Source organism: Colossoma macropomum, unplaced genomic scaffold (assembly GCF_904425465.1).
Source record: "Colossoma macropomum unplaced genomic scaffold, Colossoma_macropomum, whole genome shotgun sequence".
In the NCBI taxonomy this organism is placed as follows: domain Eukaryota; kingdom Metazoa; phylum Chordata; class Actinopteri; order Characiformes; family Serrasalmidae; genus Colossoma; species Colossoma macropomum.
Window position 1 is genome coordinate 1,864,820 of NW_023496050.1, and position 18,692 is coordinate 1,883,511.

An 18,692-nucleotide genomic window follows, 5' to 3' on the forward strand; every position below is an offset into this window, starting at 1 on the left:
TCACTGTGTCCAGTCAAGACCATATCACCATGTCCACCTTGAATAATAATCTATTGCTAGAATGTAGGTTGTGCTTTTCAGGAAGACCAGATCTATATTTAGTGCACTACCTGGGGGGAGGTGCTGTCACAGCTCATAGCCTCTGCTATGCTACCACAGATTTAGTAACGTAACGTGAAAAGTGGAACCCCCAGCTCATTCAGTCATATCAGACCTCATAAGTTGTAAGCAAATCATATCAGACCTGAGGGGAGGGCCTCTGGTTTTGCACTGCAAAGTTATCAGCAACCACTGAAGCTGAAACCAGGATTTTAGCTACAAGCTTACTAAAATAAACATTAGACCTTATTCAGCAAATATAATATACAGAGTGAAACAGTTAGTAGTTACATAGTGAATGTATCCATCTACAGTATGGATTTGCGGCAAGTTGTGGTCAGTATAGCTGGCTGGTTACTCAGTTGTATGTTAACTTCCAACCTTTGGGTTTTCATGAGACAAAAAACACATTAGCTAGCTAACTGACAAGCCAAATATTTTAATCTGTGTGAATGAGCAACAATATAGAAATAACATTATTGACAGCTCTGAATACTCTTTGTTTTTATATTTCTCTTTAGCATTTAGAAACAACGACTCCAGTATATCCACATATTGTTGTTTATAGATTTTAGTATTTACTCATCACACCCCGGGCACCACCTGTTCCAGCTCCTTCCCTCAGGCTGGTGCTTCAGCCAGATGAAGATCAGGACATCCAGGCTACAGAGAAGCTTCTTTCCACAAGCCATCACTCTCTTTAACAATTAATATATTACACATAAACAATATTCCAGCTTCTAAACTGCACTTATAAATGATTGGTATATAATATCACACTCAACATTCCATCCTCTGAAACTACCGTTACAGACCAGTGTTTCTTCTAGCATCTTACTTACCTGCCTTATTACCCCACCTATCTGACTGTTACCTCACTTATCCCTTTCTTTGCCACTATACACCCTTTAACTGCTGCTGCACTCAGCACTTTAACTTAAGACACACACTTTGCACAATGTAAGTTTTACAGGTATGACTGTGTGTTTTGTGTGTGTGTGTGTGTGTGTGTGTGTGTGTGTGTGTGTGTGAGTGAGTGATGGTGGGAATGCATGTTTTATTTTATTTTATTTTATCTTATTTTATTTACTACACATAAATGCTTGTCTGATACCGTGCACTGTGAGCTCCTGTAACCAAAACAAATTGAATGTGTAAGCTTACCTGGCCAATTAGGCTTGATGCTGATTGTAATTCTGATTCTGATTGTACATCTCACCTTGAGAGTTAGTCTTTAAGGCCAATGCCTCCATCTAGCTGCTATGACTGATATTGCTGCCATTGTTAAAGGATGTCTCGCAACAACACGCTTTTGAAAAGAATGCTTTAATGGCACATGGAGTACCCAAACTTCTGTCAGTTAAACAGAATATGTAATCAGCTGGTTATCCACACATTATCTTGTGCATTTCTTCCACATTTTGCATGGGAGAGGAACTCAATTTGAAGTTTTCCATGCACATGGCCCATAAATGGTACAACAGTTTTGTACATAACACCTGTGGGCAATGCATCATATTTGCATCTGAAACTGGTGCAAAAGACTTTTGGCCCATGGTGGTATAAAGCAGTGTTTCTCAACCCTGGACCTGGAGGCACACTGCCCTGCACATTTTTGTGATTATCCTCCACCTTAACACAATACGGTGGTGTTAGTGAGCTGATTAGTTGGATGAGGTGTGTTGGGAGCAGGGGAAATGCTAAAAGTGTAGAGCAGTTCATACCAGCCAAGGGGTGTACAGCTCTTGGTGTATGATGAATTCTTTTAATGTTCTTAGTTGAACCTTGCTAGTATGTGGATGTGGGCTGCTTCTGGCAGAAGTATGGAACTGCTGGCCCTTGGTCTGCACCGGCTAACTGCATGTGAGCCAAAAGTGGGACACATACTAAAATTCTCGTATGGCCTACATGTCTCAAAACATATCTGGGCCACTTCTGGCAAACATTGCCAGTGCTGACATGAACTCCGTAAGCAATAGAAGACCAGAGGGAGTGTGTTATTGCGAAATAACACCACAGCCATGATATTATTCGCAATAACGCACAACCTTGAGTGTGCTATTGCTTTTATACAACAGTTAAATAAATAAAGTAAGAAATAAATAAATTGGGCCGCGAACATGGAAATTCCTTCCACCAAATTATCATTCCTTAACAAGCAGCTTGTTGCTACATCAGAGTAATGAACTCTGCTAACTCACTGCACTGTCTGCTGTAAGCCTTGCCTTTTGAAGTACGGACTGAGCCATAGAACTGCCGCAATATCAAGTTTAGCTTAGTTTAGTTTAGTTTAGTTTTGTAAATTTTTGCTAGATCAATGTGTTCTTCTGTCACAGCTGCCGACTGAAAAGCTTGCTCAGTAGTAATGACAGTTTCAGAATCGACTCATCTTCAGAGTCTGACCAAATCAGCTGTCGGTCAAATGTGATCTTAAAAGTATCCATTTTCTGTTTGTGCGCAAAGTAAGAAGTAAAAATGTTCAGATGGTTGGAGTGTCTCCTACAGCTGTCAACGTCATCGCTTAGCAACGGCATCTCAGCAGAGTGATACAATGTTTGTGAAAAAAACTTGCTATTATTTCGCCATAATGCTTCTCAACCAATTAGCTTGCGTGGCCGGAGCTAAGTGTTGTATAAATGAAAATCATTTATATTTTAAACAGGGATTAAAAGGACTGTGGGAGAGCATAATTTACATTTAGATCTTGGCCATAAATGGCACAGTACAGTGCTAAGACAACAGCAAAACTAAAACAGTGAAGAAGAAGAACAGTTTATTGACTGGTTGCAATCCCATTACTTCCTGACTCATGTAGACCTGGAGTTTCCCATTATCTGATTACTCAAGTGTATGTAAATGTGTTGATCAGATTACTGACAAAATCTGATTTTCTGCAGTTACCAGATTATGCATGTGCATGTAAATGCACTCATTGTGGGCAGGTGGACACTTGCATGCTAAATTATATGCAGGTGGTACAACAAAACTAGTCTTGCCTAGTCTTGTTTCTAAGTAACTTGATGAGGTTCTGCAAGGGCGCATGGCTTCCGTATGAATAAAACATTAAAAGTATTCAAATGGGCAGTCAAATGTTTTGACTTCATGAATGTATGACCTCATGAAGTGTTACGATATGCATCTAATACTCTCTATCAGTAGTGTAGAACAGAAAATAAAATGATATTTTTTAGATATCGAAACAGTATTAAGTTATACTTCTTAGGTACACTAAACACTTTTCTTCACAGTTTACACTACAGTATCCTCCAAACAAATGTTTTCTTGCACTGATTTAGGTTTGCAATTCTACGGTCACATTCTCTGGTCAGTAAGGAGATGAAGCCATCTTTTCTTCCCTCTCCTTTATCTACCACCCACTTCTGGATAATGCTAAAAATGCAATATAAATGGTTAAGCCTGAGAATGTATTGGTTTTCAAATGAAAATGTGAACGTTTTTAAAGGAAATAACCAAAACCCAATAAGGGAAATAAATGAGGCAAAGTATCAGAACGTTTAAGAATGTTGATGTAAATGAAAATGAAGAGTGCGTTATCAGCATTAAAAATCTAAAATACGGCTTTCAAAACTGGTTTCAAACCTGCCTGCACCTGTCAAACAATGGCTGATTGTAATTCGGCCCTGTGTTTGATACACATCTCATGTGACTCAACTGTGTCTCCTTTCAGCATTTCTGCTATATTGAATTATATTCATGCAAGTTGACCATTATTACATTATTCTGATTGATTAAATTACATTCTCAATCAGACACTCTTCTGGCTATTAAACTATTCCAGATGCTGGACAGAGGCAGATGCTAATAATAATAATATGTCAGTAATAATTTGAAAATCATCTAGTTTGCTTTAATGTACCTGGGTCCATTTTTTTTTCTTTATGAACCATGCAACATTAAATATACAACTATTCTGCTCATATACTCAAAACGAAACCGCTCTCTTCTACATAAATCAGCTTAAAACTGTATATTTATTACATTATGAAAAAGCCTTGTCAATAACACTTTACAATAAATAAATGAATAAATTCAATGTATAATTTTTGTCCCAATACAGCACCATGCTAGTGCGAGCCTTCCATTTTTCCTTTTTTGTTCCATTTTTGTATCTAAATGTCTGAAGTCTCAAGGGCTGGAGCGAAATATAAAACAGTCATCATAGGTATTGTGTGGTCTTTAACTAATAAATTGGAAGAACTTGTAAAGCTGCTAAGAAATCAAATGGAATATTGAGAGTGTAGCCTTATGTGTTTTACTGAGATATGGCTAGGAGCATATCCTGCATGCTATTTTAACCATCACAGGCACTTGATAGGTCAGGTCACTGCTCTTACCTACATGTTGAAGCTAAAGGAGAAGTGGGTGGACACCACCATTATTACCTGGATTACTGATTACCTGATATCTAGACCCCAGTTTTTGCTTTGTCTGTAGTCTCTTGAGCCATGTCTCATTTCACACTGCACATTCCTGATTACTCAGAGAAAAGACATCTGTTCTTATGACTCTGCTGTTGTGGGGTGTGTCAGTGATGAGCGAGAGTTGGCTGTGATCCATAGCTTTGTTGATTGGTGTGAGAAAAACCTACAGCTCAATATGGCAAAACTAAGGAGGTGGTGAAGGACTGAGACCCTGCTGGAGCTGGTCTCCATTTTAGGACTAGGGATGGTGATGCTGAAGACCTGCAAGTATCTGATAGTATAGCTAGATATCAGACAGGACTGGACTCATCTGTCTAGTAATTAAAATAGTAGCAACCATAACAGAATAAAAACAAATAAATAAATAAATAAACTAAACAAAACAAACAACACTATGGTACAACCATGGTTAATTTATGGTTAATACATAGATTTTGCTGTTATTTTTGTGTAGATAAATATATTTACAGTCATCTTTTAATTAATTACATATTAATCGGATAATTAATATGTTTGTTATATTTCAAGATAAAATGTCTGCTGTTGCTATGTACCATAACTTTACAGCAGGGCTTAAATCTAGAACTTTTGTTAGGTTGTAACAGAACAAGCATATTACTACAGCTAGCTGAATATTAGAAAATGTTTGTAAATACTGTTAGTGTAAACACTCTCATAATGTTTGCAATTAATCAGAAAAATTTTGTGAGAATAACAGGAATTTATATAAATGTAATTGCACATGAGTAATTGCCTGAGTGAGTATGTGCAGTTACTATCAGTAACTGTCAGTAACTATCAAGACAAACTTATGTAATTACATGAGTTAAACCTGAAGTTGGTACACATGTGTATTTACATAAGCAATGCTACCATAATCCATCCAGAATAGTGAATACATCAATAGTAGTTACAGTGTCATTGTACCTATTGTTAATGCATCACTACACAATTATTAAAGACAATGTCAGATGGACCGAACACCCTCGTTGTTACAATAGGGGTTCATATAATTCCACTTTTTAAAAGTAAGTAGATTGTTAGTAGTAATGACAGTAGTAGTAGTATGGTAGTAGTGGGAAAGAAGTGGCTGGCAAAAATTTGGCATCCATCAGACATTGGGTGAAGTTTCCTTGTAGAGAACAGAAACTAAAAATGAACTGAAAGTAAAATCACGTTACAGACACATATAAACAACTCCTACTCAAACTGTACCATGTAGACTTTTGTGCATGCCTGCACCACTGTTTAAGCAGGACTGGCCAGTTCCAGAGCAAAGACGTTATTGTGTGGTGCCAGGAAAGAGATTCTTAACTTTTGCCTCATTGTCTATTGGCATACCATGACATTTCTCTCATAATAGGGCATGGTGCAGGTGGGCATATACATAAGTAAGCAAGTAAGTAAGTAAGTAAGTAAATGAATAAATAAGTAATAAAAAATGAAGTGTGATGTACAAACTCCAAATGTATTAGGTACCTGTGTTGGGTAAAATGATGGAGACAGTTTAACCCCTAAATAGCCTGGGCCCATCAGCAGGCCCAACGTTTTATTACACACTTATAACCTAAGAATAGCTTGGCCAGTTTGCTTTGAAGTCCCTTTAGTTACTCAATAATAAGCCCCATCATGTAATAAGCCTGGTATTTTAAGGGACACATTGAAATACCAAATAGGTTCTAGCTATTTTATGGGTAAGTATGCAGAACAGTCTCCAAATTATTATGTAATTATTTGGGGTAAATAATAATAATTACCTTACACTGAAAATACCCTGAATAGTTTCTAGCTATTAACTGGAAAAAGAACAAAAACACAATAAAATAATTTAATAATTGTTTGAATTAAAAAGGTGATAGTAAAACTATTCACATATATTCACAATGGGAAAAGTATTTTTTTTAAAAGGGCTAAAACCTTAGTAAGAATAACTTTTCTTTTTCAACACAGACACAATGTTGTTTCTAAGTAATAAACCCTTTATGTAACAATGTAACTTGAACTTTATGTAAAGTAATAATCTCTTTATGTTTTCAAATGTCTTAAGCCCTATTTGGAAAGGATTAGTTTTATATGAGGAGGTGTGGTAATGTAGTTTTTACCAGCATTTCTTAGTGACTTTTATCCTGTCCAAATGTGCCATGTCAGACATTTTTACCAATTGTGTGAGTCAGTGAAGATTCCAGCCTCTTACCATCTGTAAAATGAGCGATAAGAATGACCTTAGGTCATATTAATCCTGCACAAATTGACATGTTGGTAAAATTATTGTCATATTCTGTGAAAAGGGATTTCCTTTAGTGTTGAGACACTCAAAGCAGTCTCTTACTCACCCACTACTTCAAAAAATTTTCCGTTCCACTTTAAATGGTGCAGCACTTACAATGCCTCTTGCACCAGATGTACATGCTGGACCATATAAGGTGAATAGGAAGCGAACTTCAGGCTCCCAAGCTGGCATGTAACGTTACTGTCTTGTCTCGTGTACGACTGAGAGCATAAAAATTACAGAAAAAAGTTTGATTTCATCAACTAACTATTATGACTGTTTGCTGTGAATTTCTAAGCTAATGGTGAGGCTAATGATGCACTGCATTCACTTAAGAAAGGTAAATGGTTAAGGTAAATTAAATAATGGCTAAATTAAATGTTCTACTTTTCTGTAATGAAGGCAGCGCATAAAATGAGCAGTCATTCCCATCTCTGTCATTGAGAACAAGATTTCTTATCCTGTGTGCATTTCTCATAAACAATACAGACATCCTGAGGTAAACTGGCATTAGCAAACCTCCGGTAAAACTTTATTTGGATAGTCCTTTTTAGATGTTTTTTAGATAGTCAATTTACTATAAAGATTAATAACTAAATATTTACTAATTAACCATTATTTTATTTAATTCTAAACCTGGCTGTAATCCTAACCCTAAACTTAACCTCAACCCAAAACCTAAACCCAACCCTAACTCTGGTCCAAATCCTAACTGTAACCCCACCACTGTTTAGAATCAACTGAGTTTGAACAGATAGTTTGTTTACAATTTGAACATCTGTAGATAATCTATAGAGGACTATAGCGAACTATTCAAATACAGTGAGACCCTTTACAGATATTCAGATTTGCTTTTCTGCTTAAACATGTTACATGACAGTGAAATTTAGTACACATTTGTTTACACTTGCCATCTTATTACTCCACACAATTATCCAATTATGAGATATTTTTCTATCATCAGTTTAATACCTACAACCTGCTCTTTCCAGTGCAGTTTCCAGTAGTTTGATTGTCTGGGTGCTGAATATGTTTGGTTACCATTATTTAGTCCACAATACTTACACTGCACTTTGTCTGTACTTGATGTAAAAACTGTCACATTTAGCATTAGTTAGTATTAGCATATATGATGACCATTCCAATGTCTAACTATATATGAAACATTTGCTTTTGTTTTACTAAGGCCTTTTGTTTTTAGTTTTATTTTGGATAGTTGCACAACACACGTGTAGGTTCTTAAAAAAAAACTGGTTGAATTCTTCTGGAGGTTTCTTTGCTGCTTATGACCCGCCCATATACATGAATGAAGGTACAGATATGACACAGGTGCAGCAGAAGCAGCATCTCAAAGAGAGAGAGAGAGAGAGAGAGACTGAGTTAGCTCTGCAGTGGCTTCTCAGGTAAGAAATGCAGCCACTTATCTTCATTTATCCTCCATTGTATAGTACTCATATTTTCTGCCTTTGTTTAGTATAAAAGAAACACAAGTCCAGTACAATACAGAACAATATAACTTCAAATTCAAATAAAATCACATTCCTTTGCTGACCCTTTCCAACCAATTTTTAGAAGTGCATGAGAAATTGGTAAATATTAAGACATGTTATTAACATAATTACATAGCATAACTACTAACATAACACAATTGAAAAAACCATCAATTCTCAGACACGTTTCTTTATTAAATTGAATATTTCAGGTAGATTTGGGATCAGAGAACCACAATGTGGTTTCTAATTCCACTTTGCGTGGCACTGCTCTCACTATTGAACGGTAAGTTCTGGCATAACTACTATAAATGTTCAGTTGCTTTTTTTGTAAGCAACTTAAATGATCATTATTAAACCATCAAAATTATTATTTCTCTCTCAGGAGGATTGATCAAAGGACAACAAACAGGTAATTGTTCTATTCTGCACATTTCTACAGGCTGTCCACTTTGTTGTTTATATTACTGCTGGTGTTGTTCTTTATTAAGCAATTCACCAACGGCTTTCATAGTCAAAGCGAAAGAGACATTCGGCTGTCAGAATGTGTTGTATAATTTCAGAGCTTGAAAAAAAAACATTCTTAAGTCATCCATTAACACAACATACAGACACACCCTACAGATATGCTACCCATCCCAGAGGGCATGACAACATTTTTGAATGGGTTTGGGATGATTTGCGAGTAATTTTTGTGTAGTATGTTGTGGTACCACCACTTGACTGGCCAATTGGGTGAGCGGAGAGGAGCACATAGAAGACTCCCAGAATGCTGTGCGTCTCTCCACAGCCTTTATTTAGTTTCATGTTTTAATGTTGTTGTTTATTAGTTGAAATATGTGTTTGTGGTGTGTGGTGGTGCTTTATCATGCTCTTTTGAGTTTAACTAGTGTTTACTGGCATCGTGTGGTGCTTTTCTGTTGGTGACCTTCCCCTCATTCCCCCATATGTTAGTTCTCTTCTATATTTGCCTCACTAAAGAAGACTGGCAGACTCTAATATTTATTTTTATTTATGGAAATCTGCTTACACAAGTTTCACATTACAAAACAGGTCTTACCAAGGCTGATTTTCCACGATGAAACTTTCATGCAACTGCGATGTGTTATTTACACTTGCATAGTAGTAATATTTTTGTCATCTTTGAGGACAGCGTTCTTTGCATTTCAAAGACTCTTTGTTATTAGGGTACATCAAGGGTACTTACGGTTAAAAAAAAAAGGTACATCGAGAGAGGAGAAAAATAGATATCATATCACACGATTACATGAAGTGTTTAAGAGTCCTAACTGGTTGTTTCATTAAACCATTTTCACAAGTTGAGATGGCTGCAACTGTTGCAGCTGAGTTGCAGGAGGCATTATATTATGCAATGTTTCACTATGTAGAGTGAGCCTGATTGTTCACTAATGGAAAAAAAAAAAAAACTCACAAAAAATTTCAAATGAGTCTGGAAATGCTTTGTTGTGTATACATTATGATCTGGTCGACATGTCAATGCATGTACAGTGTAGAGCTTGCAATAATATTTTGAGCTATGATAGCAGCAGGACTGGCACGTCATCTCTTCATTGACACATTGAACATAGATGAAGCTGTCAGTTTCAGAGTCATTCCTCGCACCAGTTAAGTTCAACAACAAAGCCAGAGGGGGTGGTCCTGGTGGCTACCCCTGAAATTGGAGTGGCCACCCTGGGTTCAACCCCTAACTCTCATTCATGCTACTAGCTGCAATAGTGTAACTACTGGGGATGGTAAAGGGGGAAAACTGGGCCTAATGTGCAGGGGGGTCCCACGTTGACTAGGCCCCCATATTTTTTCTATTTTTTCTTAAGTTAAATGATATACTCTTACTTTCATTCAATTAAATGAGGTGTTCTGCTAACAAAATTAAACAGATTTATTTATGTATCTTTTTAATCAGGATAAGAAATACTTTATAAAGTATTTATGGTTATATGTACTGTATATGAACTGTATTTACGCAGTTTATGCATAGTCTGAAAATGTTTAAAATCCTATATTTATACTGTTCTCCTTGTGTGTATATAAGTACACAATTTAACAGCAAGCCAAACTCCATTCAAACGAATACATGGGAGTCAGGATATAGCCTCCAAGCTCCAGTGCTTTATTGAGCTGCACATTCATGCACTGAGTGAATAGGAGTGAGTATATATATATGTGGCCAAAGTTTGTGGACACCTGCTTACCCATTGTTTTTTGGTTTCAAAATCCAAGAGTATTACAAGGAGTTTGACCCCCTTTGGTGCAGAGTAACAGCCTTTACTATTCTGGGGGAGCTTTACACTTGACATTGAGACATTGCTGTGAGGATTTGATTGCATGAAGTCAAAAGAACATTAGTGATGTCAGGTACTGATGTTGGATGATCAGTTCTGGATCACTCCAACTCATCCTAAAGATACTGGATGGAGCTCCATTGCTCCAGAGAACACAGTTGAATTCTGTGTGTATTTGTACTCCTGTGTCAGCAGTGGTTGCACCATAATGCAACTGAATTCACTAACAAGAATGGATGTCCACAAACTTTTGGACATATAGTGTATTTGTGAGAGAGTGCAAATATAACTTGACGACGGTGTGCAATCAGGGGTATGTTAATGAGTGTCGCTTAACTAATATTGTTATATGCAGTAAGTATAATTAATAATATGTCATGTAGCATGTAATGCCCTACAGTGCATTCACTACACTACTACATGTGGAAAAAACAGCAGCTATTAAGTTACTCATTCATCCAGTGTTATAATTTTGTAGAAAAGGAATGGGTCATCATCTCATTTTCTGGGGCATTTTTATTTAAAATCCACATGTTTAGGGTTTATGAAATTTGGACCCCCTAAAGTTGGCTTGGCCACTGAAAGTCCTCACCATTAATATAGTCTTAGGACTATGACATGTGACATGGCCTTCTGTTAAGGGTTGTTTTGTTGTTGTTGTTGTTGGGGAAACAAAAATGAAAAATGATTCAGGACATTCTTGGTCTTAAGGCTCATGGCAAAAACATGTGAAAAAACCTGCCAGTCCAGGAGCCTCATGACAGGACTGCCATTCTTGTGATATGACTAGTTTGACAATATCAGGTAACAAAACAAAAACCACTTAGACTGACAAGATGATAATGGATAGCTTCTATACAGATACCTGATAAAGTATCCAATCTCATAGAAAAAATTAAACTATAAATAAATAGAAGAAGGCAGTGATTTGTAAACTTTTCTTTTACAAGTAGTTATTTGAAAACAACAGAGAGAAGAGATACTTAATATTTTATTCCATAAACTTTATTGATTTTTGTAAATATAAGCCAATTCCAAATTTGATGCCTAATACATTCCAAAAATGTTGGGACGGGGCAATGTAAGACAGAGGATTGGGCAGCGATCAATCTTCCTTTGGGCAGCGATCGAACTTTCCACAGTAAACAGGTGAATGCTATCATGAATGGGTATAAAAGGAGCATCAACAAAAGGCTTGGTCATTTACAAGCAAAGATGGGTTGAGGTTTCCACTTTGCAAAAAACTGATTAACCACTTAAAATCACAGTCTTGTCACATACTTAGGCTTGTTATACAGTAACTACAGGGACTTCAATGCAAATTAGCTATTCTCACGTTATTGAAGTGTGTAATAAAGTTCCGGGCCCCCTGGCTGGCCCTGGCCATTTAAGGGGTTGAGTGAATAGTCCAACAGTTTAGGAATGCATGATCACAAAGGATTTAGGGATCTACATTCCATAACATTATTAAAAGATCCAGAGAATTAATTGAAAATGTATGTAAGGCAAGTAAAACAAAACATCAGCAGAACCAACATTAGTGTCTTTCCATTATTTTAGGTTAGTTTTTAGTATGTCATTTAGGTCAGTATTTTGTTACATATCTCTTCTGGATGACAGCTTGAACTCTTCTAGGCATTGAATACATGAGTTTGCACAACTGATGCTCAGCCAGGCTTGTGAAAAATACATTTTTCACTCTTGATTTTTGGAATTTTCGGGTTATCTGTATATTTATAATTCAAAGCTACTTTTGAGCAGTATATATATATATATATATATATATATATATATATATATGTACATGCATATGTGTGTGGTGTGTGAGTCTGTTGGTGTGATTGATTTTTGTGGTACAATTACTGTCTAGAATATCAGCTCAAAAACTTCCACATTGATTTTTTCAGCACCTTTTGGTTTCTAGGAGTACAGGAACCAAGAAGCTATGACATATCAGTATTTATCAATATAGTTCTGGTAAAGGCTATAAGCTGTAGTTATAAGCTAACTAATATCAGTTTGAAGTAGAAATGTCTAACTCCTGATATTGAATTTAAATTGTGCTCTTGGATTTGGCGATCACTGGTATCTACTTCACGTCACAGAGACCTGGTGCTCTGCTCAGTCACAACACATCTCATTCGGCCCAAGAAGAGCTGATAATTAGGTGTTTTCAAGTAGTATTAGTTATATCAACAGTTCAGTTGACAACCAGTAATTTCAAAATCCAAGACTGAGAACGGAGTTGAATACACCTAAGGAATACTAAGTAGAATACGCTTAAGGAATAGTTCAGTTAAAATCAAAATTACATAGTCTTCCTATTACAAATTCAGTTAGATCAGCTAGGACATGGCTGGTGTCCAAGGTGCTTCTTTAGTTGTGCTTAGAAGCTGCAAGGCTATTGTGGGCAAAAGGGCAATGTCTACATTTGCATGCACATAGTAGAACAACTAAGCTCTTACTAAGTCAAAGAAACTGGAATGATCCAATTTTGCTTGAGTTTTTTTTAGACTAACTAAGAGCTTAGTTAGGTTACTGTGTGCATTTAACATAGTTATTAAGAGCAAAAGGGCAGTGCCTTTTGCCTCTCTTCCTTAAACATTTTGTTTGTCTGCTTATTTCTTTTGAGCCCACAGTTTGCAATCATCACCTTCTAGGGCTGAACAATATGACAATATATATCATTATTGTGATAATTTATGTCACAATATAATACATCATGCTTTTCTGAATATATTGTGCATAACTCCAGTACTTGTACAAAGCTGACCTATTGCATGTTTCTTTATGAAGAAAGCAAAATGAGTGCAACACAGAATGCCAGATATTGAATAAAAATCATTGTATTCACAGTTTTTGATGGCATTTTTAAAATTGTAGTGCTACTGGTTCTTTGTTTCTTTTTTCCAACTGAACATCTTGACATAATTACAGTTTTCATTTTTTCTTAACATTTGGCTTCTTATTTTAAGCAACCCTTTTAATTTCATTTTAGCTTTTTCAACTGAAAGTGATAGCAAACGAAGGTGTGAGCGTAACTTGATATTCCTGTTAATCATGTGACAATTATCTCATCTTAAATAAACCCTGTACTGTTTATGTAAGCGTATTAAAGGTCACATATCCCCTGAGAGTATAACACCCAGGGCAGGACTGCTCTTCCAGCATTCCTTTCCATAGTTTGCGCACTTTCGGCCACTAAAGACAATTCTTTTTTACTGTGTTTTTGACATTTAAGCACTTTCATTTAAGCTTTGCATTAATGTATATATTGTGCATTGGATACACTCTTCTGTTGTATCTCCTTCTTATAATGTCCTTGCAATGTGCTTATTAATCCCTAACATAGCAGTAGTGGGTAAATAACAGGCTGCTTATTAAGACATTATTAAGAAATAATTAAGGTGAATTAAGCATTTTCCTGAGCACTTGTAATGATCTTAATAAGCATTATCATATCAGCTGGCAAATTCAACCTTTCAGACAAATGATGCCTATTGGAGTGTTCATGAATGTTTAGGTAGGTCTATGTCAGTTGTTAAGAAGGGCTTCTGTAGGTGTCATGTAGTCTTTTGAAGACTGCCTTACAGTGAAATGTTACTATTTCTCTTAGGGTTTTCTGTGTTTTAATTTAACTTATCAAACTTCTGAGAAGCTTACTTGTGTCGAAAAGCAGTGAAACAGGATAAACAAGCTCATTCCTGCAAACAAGTGACATAAACAACTATTATGGAAGAAAAACATTCTGAAAGTATTTCAAAAATGTTCCAGTCATCTATCAACATTGAGGCTGATGGAATCAAGCTAAACTTGATCACCACTGCATGGTGACTGATTGGTATTAAAAATAAATAAAATTTGTTAGTCTTGTAAATTTGACCAATAATATTATCAGTACTGGTGACATTTAAGGCTGTTGTTAGAAAATGTAATACAACATTTAGAGTCTAACAACTTAAATGGCCAGAGCTCACCAGCAGGCCCAAAGTTTTTACTTCTATAACCTAAGAATAGCACAACCAGTTTGCATTGAAGTCCCTGTAGTTACTGAATAATAAGCCTTAGTAGGTAAGCCTGTGATTTTAAGGGTTTGAATAGAACTCTAAAATATTTAGAGGAAATCTTTTATTGGCATTGACCCTCCTTTATGACAGTTTTTGGAAGAAATAATCTGGACAAGAAATTCATGTTGGTAAAAGCCATATTTGTACATGTAACAGTTGATGGGGCATAGTAAATATATTTGTAAATTCATGTAAAAAATCTGAAGGTTTTTGGCATGAAAAAGCTGAAAGTTCTTATAATCCTCAATAAAGTAGAGAGCTTGAAGGTTTTCAAGCAGGTTTTCCTCAACTTACATTTTCTCAGGACAGAAAATTTCTTTTCCAAACATTAGAAGTGGACAGACAATGATACTTTTTTGAACATCACCTATTTAGCAGGGTTATTGCTGGAATCAGACTCTGTCCCTCGGCCAGGGAATTGAACCCAGGCCCTTCGTGCTGTGAGGCGACAGCACTGTGCCGCTGAACAGTAACAGTATATTTTAATAAGTATTTTTAAATTTTGGAAGTTTTAGGAACTTTGGAATTACTGTAAATGTTTTTCTGCCTCTTCTCACCGCACAGCTCATCATAACATATCTGCCATTCAGCCATGCTGAACATCTTTTCTTATTCCTGTAAGCAAAAAGACCCTCCACTAATGAGTAAAGAAATGATGGTGAGTTAGGACTGAGCAACAAGGAGGAGGTAAAGAGAGGTGGTGGGGTGCACAAATCTTTCCACAGGAAACAGAAAGAAGAAGATAATTATAGGATGTTACCTAGGATCGGCAACAACATCTCCGGCGCCACAATACTGAGCACAGGTGCCCCTCAGGGCTGTGTGCTTAGTCCACTGCTGTTCACTCTACTGACTCAGGACTGTACTGCAAAGTACAGCTCAAACCACATCATCAAGTTTGCTGATGACATGACTGTGGTGGGTCTGATCAGCGAGAACGATGAGTCAGCATACAGAGAGTGTGTACAGGTGCAGTGGCTAACGGACTGGTGCAGAACCAACAACCTGTCTCTGAATGTGGACAAAACTAAGGAAATGGTTGTTGACTTCCGAAGAGTGCGAGGTGACCACCTCCCACTTAACATCACTGGCTCTGCTGTGGAAATCGTCAGGAGCATCACATGTTCACATCACAGAGAACCTGGTCCCTCAACACTAACTCCATAGCCAAGAGAGCCCAGCAGCGGCTCTACTTCCTGCGGAGACTGCATCTCCCCCCTCCCACCCTCACCATGTTCTACAGGGGGACCGTGGAGAGCATCTTGACCAGCTGCATCGCCAGCTTTGGGAATTGCAATGCCTCTGAGCGCAAGACCCTACAGCAAACAGTGAGGACAGCTGAGAAGATCATCGGGGTCTCTCTCCCCTCCATCATGGATGTTTACCCCACACGCTGCATCTGCAAAGCCACCAGCATTGTGGACGACCCCATCCATCCCTCACACAGACTTTTTTCACTGCTGCCCTCTGGCAGAAGGTACCGGAGCATCCGTGCCATCACTGCCAGACTCTGCAACAGCTTTGTTCCTCAAGCAATCAGGTTTTTAAACTCACAAGGACTGAACTGAAATCCCCCTCACACACATACTATACACTCTCTCACTCACACACACACATACTCTACACTCTCTCACACACACACAAACATACTCTACACTCTCTCACACACACACAAACATACTCTACACTCACACACAAACACACTTTTTGATGCTCTACTTGCACTATCTGGAACATTGCTGCTAACACTGTATATTGCTGCTAATACTGTATTTTGCTGACAATACTGTATTCTACTAAAGTACTGTATATTATACCTCAGTAACTGCTGTGCTCACGTTTGTCATAATTTGACTGCGTATACTCACATATCACAGCATGTTAAATATCTCTGCACCTTATTCCACTACCTCATGCTCAGAAAGGAGTGCTGTGTCGGCACTGCACTGTCCTGTCTGTTTTCTGTGTCTAATGTCTGTTTTATTTATCGTATTTATTGTATTGTTTCTAGTTTAATGTTTTGCACACTGACGTCTGCACGTTTGCATTTTGTCTGTACTGTCTATTTGGTTCCATGTTGCACCTTGTTTCTGGAGGAACGTCATTTCGCGCCACTGTGTACTTGTACATGGATGGAATGACAATAAAAGCCTCTTGACTTGACTTGAAAGAAGAGGAGGTATAACTTTAATTATGACTAGTTATTTCAGAAATTCATTTATTTGAATCTTGCCTACATCTTGGACTTCTTCCTACATCACTTATAACATGTTTCTCTCTTACATGCATCTGTTTACCTCAGTAAATGCTTGTCTCTTTAAGTTGTTCCAACATGTGCACTGAGATCTGCAAATCAATAAGGCAGAGGGGCTACTTTTTATTGTTGCCATAGATCTTTTCTATGGAACTCAATACCACATTGACATTATCTCTAAATACATTTAAACAAGGAAGGAGGGTCTTTCTTATACTCTTAATAATAAACAGCTTTTAAAATAATGCAGTTATGTTATTAGACATAACTCCTGTTTCACCAAGACTGTCATGATAGAGGTTTAGGTGAATAAATTATGATCAATTTGTAATCGATTTGTTTACTAAGCATGATGATAGACCCATGAATCCATAAGGCAGCTGCGGAGTACAATGGTGAAGGTAACATCTCTGTTAAATATCTCACTGCAGGTTTTACAACAACTTTTCCTCAATCTGCCACAGGACAAACCACTGCAGAAGGTAGGCAAAAACCAAATTATATAAACTTAGAAGTATAGTGGTAGTTAAAAAAACAATGCAAAAATCATTGTAAGATACTGATTGAAATAAAAAGGGTATCTCGAAGGTATATTTTGTCGGATGACATGTTCTTTCGACTTCTAGAAATAAAATTATTTGGACATTTCATTTAAAGGGTACATGTCATGAACAAATACTCTATTTCTTAAAGAAACCAAGCAAATAAAGCAATAAATTTGTTGTTGCTGTGATGTGATGAAAACTAACTAATTTATATATATTGAATATATTGACTTATGCAGCCTATCTAAATAGCTTTTTTTTAAAAATAAGGCACAATACTGGGTAGCCAATCAGAACAGAGATCATTTACATATATCACTCTTGTAGGATGTAGGAAATGGGCACTTTAAAGCCTTGACAACTGCCAACCTGACAACTTCACTAACTGTCCTTACAATCCTGAACTTAATAACTAGCCTAACATGGATATAATTGCAAAAGTTTAATCATTTTCCCATTTATGTACACTAGACTATACTGAAACATTAGTTGTTCAGGGCTCTGGAAGCTTCTGTCATCAGACTTGATAATTTCCCACTGGGTATCTATATTATTTAAAGAAGTAAAAAAAGTGATATTCGAAAGATAGGGTCAAACGATAAATTGAGACTTGTTTAGACAATATATTGTACCTAAACAAAACACTGTCAATGACCAGAAGTCTAATGAGAAAAAAACTAATTTAAAGAGTGTTAAACTCGACACAAGTTAAACAGGATTAAAAAATACTCAGCTTTTGAAAATAATTCACATTTACAATGAAATCAACACTTTCTCATGACAGTTACTGGCAGCCGCCCCAGTTACGACCCCTGCAATAACTACACTTCTCTGGATCAACCCTGGAGAGCCAACAATGAAACTGGATCAGGCATCTGTGACAGAAACTTCATCTGGAACGGCTGGTACCGACTGTTCTTTTATGGGATGAACATCCGTATGGCAGAGAGCTGTGTTCCTACATCTAGGTGTGGTAGTTACTACACTCTGTGGCTCAATGGTCCTCATCCTCAGATAGAGGACGGAGTGGTCACTCGCCAAGTCTGTGGGAATCAAGGAAGTGACTGCTGTTATTTCACATCTACCCAAATAAGAGTGAAAGCATGTCCAGACAACTACTACATCTATGAGTTTGTTCGTCCAATCTACTGCAATATGGCTTACTGTACAAGTAATGTATTCATGCTTTCATTAACATCTTGTTTTTATTGAGCAAAACTGGC

At 37.0% G+C, this 18,692-nt stretch overlaps 1 protein-coding gene across 1 annotated transcript; it reads left to right on the forward strand.

The window, feature by feature from the left end:
• The first annotated feature begins 8,165 nt into the window (after positions 1 to 8,165).
• Positions 8,166 to 18,681, forward strand: LOC118804504 (pancreatic secretory granule membrane major glycoprotein GP2-like). Its single transcript, XM_036564989.1, has 5 exons — positions 8,166 to 8,213; positions 8,513 to 8,586; positions 8,686 to 8,712; positions 17,356 to 17,406; positions 18,254 to 18,681. The coding sequence occupies exons 2-5, from the start codon at positions 8,538 to 8,540 to the stop codon at positions 18,679 to 18,681; spliced, it is 555 nt and encodes a 184-aa protein (XP_036420882.1). The 5' UTR covers positions 8,166 to 8,213; positions 8,513 to 8,537.
• Positions 18,682 to 18,692: the final 11 nt, after the last annotated feature.

What these genes read in the sequence shown, in the direction of transcription:
- LOC118804504 (XM_036564989.1), top strand. Translation starts at nt 8,538, where the DNA reads ATGTGGTTTCTAATTCCACTTTGCGTGGCACTGCTCTCACTATTGAAC. An exon ending in GATCAAAGGACAACAAACAG is followed by an intron (nt 8,713 to 17,355) that starts GTAATTGTTCTA and finishes ATCTCACTGCAG; the next exon opens with GTTTTACAACAACTTTTCCT. An exon ending in AGGACAAACCACTGCAGAAG is followed by an intron (nt 17,407 to 18,253) that starts GTAGGCAAAAAC and finishes TTCTCATGACAG; the next exon opens with TTACTGGCAGCCGCCCCAGT.